Here is a 7,212-nt window from a genome sequence, read left to right on the forward strand (position 1 = left end):
CTAAATGAATATTTTTCTGTTCAGATCAAAATGGACAAAGCCCAACAACTTTCTTAAAACCTCCAAATCCCTCCAACCCGCTAAACTATCTAAAACGAATCAATAAACTAGTTCATGAGAAGAAATTGCAGCTACTTTATATACTTTTTTTTTAAAAAAATCAATGCTCAACTTTAATCAGATTATAAATTGGAATGGCAGGGCCGCATCGCTCTGGCTCCTCAGTAGTCTCCTCTATGCTTATGTGTGTGCACCTGGGGCTCTGTGGTCATCGGATCAAAGCAGCTGTCGGAAGGCCCGCCACCATTGTCTCTCCTAGAAGCCGAGGAGAATTTGTGGAAGTCCTGGAAAATAGGATCTTGCCTGTGGGATGTCTGCTCCATCCTCTGCTCCCTTTTCTTAACGGCTTCCTTGATGCCCTCGATGGGATATTTTTGCTCTTTCTCGGCCTTCAGCTTCAGGATGTGGTGGTTCTTCTCTCGCAGGGTGTTGAGCTCCCTCAGGTGGTGCACCCTGTCTCTGGTGGTCTTCTGTGAGTGACTCCTGGCATGGCGGATCTTCTGTTCCGCCAGCTCGAGCAACATCCTCTTGAGCACCTGCCTCTGCTCCTCCGACTCCTGCGCGTGCCCCTTGGTCTGCGTTGGCTGCTCTCCCATCTTCCGGGCCTTCTCTTGCTGCTCCTGGTGCTGTTTCTTCACCAGGCCCTGGTGCGTCTCTTGGGACCGTTGGCCACTTTGCTCTAGTGACAGCCTCCTGAGGAGCTCCTCCGCCTTGAGCTGACAGTCCATGAGGACCTTGCGGGCTTGATAATTGACCAGGGAGCTCAGGTTGCTCTCCTGGACGTTGTTCTGCGTCTCCATGGCGTGCATCATCTGCCTCTTGTACCGAGCCTCCTCCAGCTTCTTGTTCTGACGCAGGCTGTGGAGCTCCCGCAGCCTCTGGAGCATCCTTTCCTGCTCCCAGAGGCTGTGCACCTGGCAGTGCTGGCGAGGCTCGGCCTGCGCACGCGTCCTCTCCCGCTTCTCCTGCTGCTGGTTCTCCTCGTCCTCCGGTGGCGGAGTCAGCGCCTTCCACGCGCTGTCGCTGGGACCCCCAGCGTGTTTGTTCCCCTGGCTCGCGGCAGAGTGCTTCCCCAGGCGGTCCCGCCGCCGGCCCGGCGGCAGGCGAGTCTTGCGCTGCTCTTTCTGTTGCTGCCACTGCGCTTGGCTCTGCTGCAGAAGCTGGCGCCGTTCCCTTTCCAGGGTCAGCTGGACCTTCTGGTCCGAGCGCTTCAGCTCCTCCCAGGCTACCGCCGCCTGCTGCTGCAGCTCCCGCATCCTCTGCGCCTTCTTGAGCCGACTCAGCACCAGGGCCACGATCTTCTGATCTCGGGAGGACATCACCGCGTCTTCCAGCTTGCCCTTGGAATGGGGATGGTGCCCGCTGGAGGCCGAGGCCTGCGAGCACTGACTGTCCACGGACTCCATCCGACCGCCACCGTCTCGCTTCTGGGCGCAGATGCAGACTGACTTGGTCTTGCACTCTTGGGATGACCCAGAGGACTTATCCGTGAGGACCGAGGAAGGGGACCAGCAACCCACGTGGGTGCACACGGGCACGGCCCACCGATCTTCCCAGGCCTGCGCCTTCTCTTTCCCAAAAGTTCGAATACCGGGAGGGGTGTACGCTCCCCCGGGGTACGGCGGGGGCGAATCTCCCTGGGCCGAGGGGTAGCACGAACAGGGATGGGGCTGTGGAGGTCGCCGCTGCCTCCATGCTGGACTCCACTGGGCTCCTGACTCCTCCCAGGCATCTCCTAGGCGCCGGGCGCCGGATCGGAGCTTCCTGGCACGGTCCAGGGGCCTCCGGGCCACGTGGGTCAGGCTGTGGCTTTCTTTCGGGGAGCTGAAGTACCCAGGCCGACCGCACCTCAGGGTGGGCGAACAGCGCGGGCGGTACCAGGTCGCCCCAGCTTCGCACCCCGCGCACAGAGTCCCCGCCAGGGTGTCCTTGGCCGACCCGTCCAGCGGCCCCGGGGACCCCAGCTCTCCACCAGGCGGCGGAGATTCCCAAAGGTCCGGGTAGGGCCGAGGAGAGAAGTAGCGGAAGTCCGCCATGCTCCCTTGGGGAAGGTGCCCGGGTTCAGTGCGAGGGTCCCGGGGGAGGGGCCCAGGGGGCACTGCAGATAACCCACCAGGCCCTCGGATCCCCGGGGTCCGCCTCGCCTGTGACGCTCAGGCCACTTCACAATGCGCCTGGGGTCCTTGCAGCTTTCAGCCTAGCTGGGTGCCACCCCCAGTCCCCCCCTACCCCGCCCCAGGGCCACAGGGACACGGTGCAGGCCAGGCGGCTGGGGGCTGGGAGGCGCTGGCTGGGAAGCCAGGGCGGACATTTAAAGTGCAGAGTTGGGACACCCCGCCAGGGTTCCAGGCAGGAATCCGAACTTGCATCCACCCTGGTGGAAACCACGAGTTTTCAAAGCACCCTGATGATGGCGTCACCTTCAGAATGGAATGTGGTGGATGGGAGGTCAAGGGTCAGTGAGACGTGGGTGCTGGGAGTCATCACCCCTACATTCGCACCTCAAGATGCGCCAATTAATCGGCCGTAGAAGCTTGTACATTTGCGGCCATCACCCTTTTGTTGTGTTAACCAAGTTTCCTGCTTCAGTGGGGGTGGGGGTGAGGGGTGGGAGTTAGCTCTGCTTCTCCCCTAATGTAGCAATCAGTGCTTTTGTGCACGTGTAAATGTTGTAAACTTACCTGAAGTAGTATCAGTGAACACTGTACCAAAAAAAATCACTTTTAAAAATCTTGTTTTGTTTGTTTGTATGTTGTTATTGCTGGTTTGGTCCTTTTCTCCGTTTTTGCGACGTGCTTTGTCCTTAGCATGCAGCAAGGCTTGAAGAGCATTTTGAATCTTCCTCTTGCATTGTGATCCTGGGCAAGTCACTTTGCTGACCCTCAGGTTCTGGAAAAGTGGAAGGGTAGGCAGGTCTGATATCAGCGAAGGGTGTGGGGCGGTGGGGGTGGGGGGCCAGATGGACAGCCTGGCACCAGAGTGCATGTAGTGAAGGGAATTTTGATATCCTTCCAAGAAAATTTTGAAGACTTAATGGATCTGTTTACAAAACTATCTACAGATTCCTAGCTTAAGAAAAGATTGGAAGGAATAAATATAATCCTAAAGAAGTATGGGTACAGTCCTAGAAAGTGGGGACCCTTTCGTGGGTCTTCACTGTTCTCTGGGTTCTGGTTAAGACACTGTCCTTCTCTAAGGTTGCTATGGTTTGAAGGTTTGTGCCCCTCCAAAACTCATGCATTGAAGTCTAATCACGATGATGGTGGTATATACAGAGGCAGGGTCCTCTGGGAATGATGCTGGAGGTTAAGAGGGTGGATCTCTCGTGATCTAATAGATGAAAACAACTAGCCCTATGATGCAGTAAAGAAAGAGGCAGGCACACCCAAGATTGCAAAATGCCGTGATAGGAATGTGGTCAGAAGTAGGGGTCATACACATGAAGAAATGTTCAACATCCCTAGCCATAAAAGAAATGCAAATCAAAACAACATTGAGATATCACCTCACTCCAGTTAGAACGGCAAAAATCAAGAACTCTAACAACAACAGATGCTGGAGGGGATGTGGACAGAAAGGAATCTTACTTCATTGTTGGTGGGAATGTAAACTTGTTCAACCACTTTGGAAAGCAGTATGGAGGTTCCTCAAAAGACTTCACATAGAGCTCCCCTATGACCCAGCAATCCCACTTTTGGGCATTTACCCAAATGTTTACAAACAAGACCACACTAAAGCTACCAGCACAACTATGTTTATTGCAGCATTATTTACCATAGCTAAGATATGGAACCAACCCAGATGCCCCTCAGTAGATGAATGGATCAAGAAAATGTGGTATATATACACAATGGAATTCTATGCCTCCATCAGAAAGAATGACATTGCCCCATTTGTTAGGAAATGGAAAAACTTGGAAAAAATTATATTAAGTGAAGTAAGCCAGGCCCAAAGAAACGTAGGTCCCATGGTTTCCCTTATTTGTAATATCTAGTATATGTATGAGTCAAGCGGAAAAGGTCAGATAATGTGATGTCAGGAAAATGAACCCTTAGATGTGTATTTTAATGTTTTTTTCTTTCATGCATGTGTTTCTAACACATTTATAAGATTATCTCTTTGTTGCTTTGTATGTCCCTCCCCCACAGTATAATCCCTGCTTTCACTATATTTGATGTCAGTATAACTTGTGGAGGAGATGGGGAAAAACCAGTTGTTTAAGGATACAGGTGGACCTGTTGCAACAATGAGAAGTACAAGTTGTCATGTCCAAAACGAGCTTTACAACGTTGGGGGGGGGGGCAGGGGGGGAAGGAGAAGGATTGGGATTAGGGGGGGAGGGGGGAGGCTGGGAAGGGATGTGAAGGGTAAACAAAGGAGGAGGCTGCAATGCTTGGTAAGAAATGTACGCATTATCCTTCCCATGTAACTGTAACTCCTCTGTACAGTATGTTCACAAATAAAATTAAATTAAATTAAAAAAAAAAAAGAAGTAGGGGTCATAGAGTGATAAAGAAAGAGTGACTTCATCTAATCATAATGTACCTGGTTTATCAATATCAAGACCATCATCAAGGGCACTATGAGTCCAGATTACTAATCCTCCCATTCCTGCTCTGATGATTTTATTAATAGTATGTTGTGGATCTATGCAGGGTAACCAGTCAGGGTGACTCAGGGAACAATCATAGCAGTTATAGCTCATGATGGCTTCAGTGGGACCAAGCTGAATCCATACCTTCTGCCATGTGAAGTCAAAGTAAAGAGAAGGCTGTCTATGAAGCAGGAAGGGGATCTCCACAGACTCCACATCTACCATTGATCTTGGACTTCCCAGATTTGGGGTTGTGAGGCCCTCATGTCAGTTGCTTACAAGTTACCCAGTGTTTTGTTATGACAGCCAAATGGACTGAGACTCGTACAATGAGGACAGACTGCCAGATAGCCTTCTCCAATTACATTCACTCATTACAGGAGAAGACGAGTGCTTTCCTACTTTAGTCTTCACCCACATTTCCGTGGAGCTTCGGAAAAACCCAGTTAGGCAGGACTGGCAGAATTAATTATCTCCCTCAGAGAATCTGCCATATCAACTGAGTTTTCCAAAGGTCACTGGCCAATGACAGGAGTTAGTCTTCAGATTTAGCGTCTCTTTTTGTTATGATATCATACTGCCTCTTAGGCAATGTGCTTTGAAGTGAAATGTGCTCATATGATAATCCCGAGAGGCTGCTCTGTCTAGAAGATGGTGCCCAGCATTCTTAACACTTTTCTTGTTAAGGACTTGTGTTGTTTCTAAATTTCTGCAGATACCATTTATATCTCATTAGCGAAATTAGTTTATGTGATTATAATCCTTACTAGACAGTATTAAAAAACTAAACTAAATCCAAGCAGAATCATTTAACTCTTTGCCAATACAGAGCTTTCATTTAGGTCCTTGAGCTTGTTTGGCTGGTTCTCTACCAACTTGAACCATGCCTCTAGCCTAGCTAGCCTCTTGCTGGTTACTTTGGAAATGGAAACTTACAGACTTTTCTTCCCAGGCTGACTTTGAACCACCATCCTCCAGATCGCAGCCTCATGAAAAGCTACGATTACTGCTATAAGTCATCAGTGCTTGGTGGCTCCTTTAACTCTTCAAATCAGGAAATACTTAGACATGTCAGCTACTTAGCTGAGTACCATATCTCCCTGGTATAGCTTTGTAAGAATTTTTGCATCAACAATTGTGGCTCTGGGTAGTTCCTGGGTCATGGAGAAGCAGTGTGAAACATAGACTCCTAAGAGCCACAAGCCTGACCACAAGCCAAATGATTTTACCTATGAGTCTGTCTCCTCATTCTTCTAGTCTCTGGCCTATAAAGTTTCTTTTAGACTCAATTGGAACTAGCAGAAGAGTTTGAGCAAGCAAATGCTTCAGCCTTTGTTCAGTAAAGTAAAATTGAGTTAATCCATGAAAAATCACTTACAGAAGTTCCTGGCATGTTGTAATTGCCTCATACTATTAGCCATTGGAATGATCATTATTCTTATGCCAACAATATGAAAATGATAGCTATCTTTTAGTTTGGGACAGGGCCAGAAGTAAAATCTAAGTATTCATTTACAGCTCTTGCATCCTTTGGTCACTTGTTTGCTGTGAAAGGTTTCAGAATTCATGGTGAACTTATATAGGACTATTGGTAATGCTGGAAAGGTCATGTTTTTAGCTTCATAAAGCTACAAATGTTTATTGGAACTGTGGGCCAGGATTAGAAAGATACCATTACTTGGAGAAACACATGAAGGTCACAGATATATCAAGTAGTTAGTCCGTTTAACAGAGTTCCCAAGGAAGGGAGAGTTTGGTTCTATCTGGGTCATTCACAGAGGTTTCATAAGGGATGATATTTCATCTAAACCTGGGAGGATGATTAGGAGTTCAGGAGTTAGGGTTGGGTAGGAAGACATGTCTGGCTAAGGAAGCTGGATAGACCACAGTGTGGAGCCTCCAGTGCCTAGTCCATTCAGGTCATGAGTGGTCTGTTTAGCAGAAATATAGAAATTATACAGAGGAGTGCTGAGTGATAAAGCCAGAAAGGTGGGCTGGGCCCACAGCCTGGAGGGTCTTGAAGTCCAAGGATCATGGGCTTTACCCCCTAGGTAGAAGAGTTTCAGCTATGTCCAGAAGAGTTCCAAGATTCCCTGGAGTTGCTGAAGTGGGTAGGTATAGGAGTCTTTAGGGCAGGTCCTAAGATCTACATCCTTGTCTTACAGAGAGGAGCTTTAGATCTTATCTGTTTTATACACTTAGGTTGAAAAATCTAGGGTTCTTCTGCTTATTAAAAAAAAGAAGAAGAAGGGGCTGGGAAGGTGGCTCAGTGGTAGAGCGCTTGCCTTGCATGCATGAGGCCCTGGGTTTGATTCCTCAGCACCACATAAGCAGAAAAAGCCGGAAGTGGCGCTGTGGCTCAAGTGGTAGAGTGCTAGCCTTGAGCTGAAGAGCTGAGGGACAGCACCTAGGCCCAGAGTTCAGGCCCAACAACTGACAAAAAAAGAAAAAGAAAAGAAAAAAAAAAAGAAGAAGGGAGAGGTAGATACTCAGGCACTGGTAGCTCACACCTGTAATTCTAGCCACTCAGGAGGCTGAGATCTGAGGATGGTGGTTTG

General features: G+C 49.0%; 1 protein-coding gene across 1 annotated transcript; it reads right to left on the bottom strand.

The window, feature by feature from the left end:
* Positions 1–221: 221 nt before the first annotated feature.
* Positions 222–2,096, bottom strand: Ccdc185 (coiled-coil domain containing 185). Its single transcript, XM_042681526.1, has one exon. It carries the CDS (start codon positions 2,094–2,096, stop codon positions 222–224), a length of 1,875 nt encoding a protein of 624 aa, XP_042537460.1.
* Positions 2,097–7,212: the final 5,116 nt, after the last annotated feature.

The sequence above is a fragment of the Dipodomys spectabilis genome, unplaced genomic scaffold (assembly GCF_019054845.1).
Source record: "Dipodomys spectabilis isolate Male_0828 unplaced genomic scaffold, ASM1905484v1 ptg000069l, whole genome shotgun sequence".
In the NCBI taxonomy this organism is placed as follows: domain Eukaryota; kingdom Metazoa; phylum Chordata; class Mammalia; order Rodentia; family Heteromyidae; genus Dipodomys; species Dipodomys spectabilis.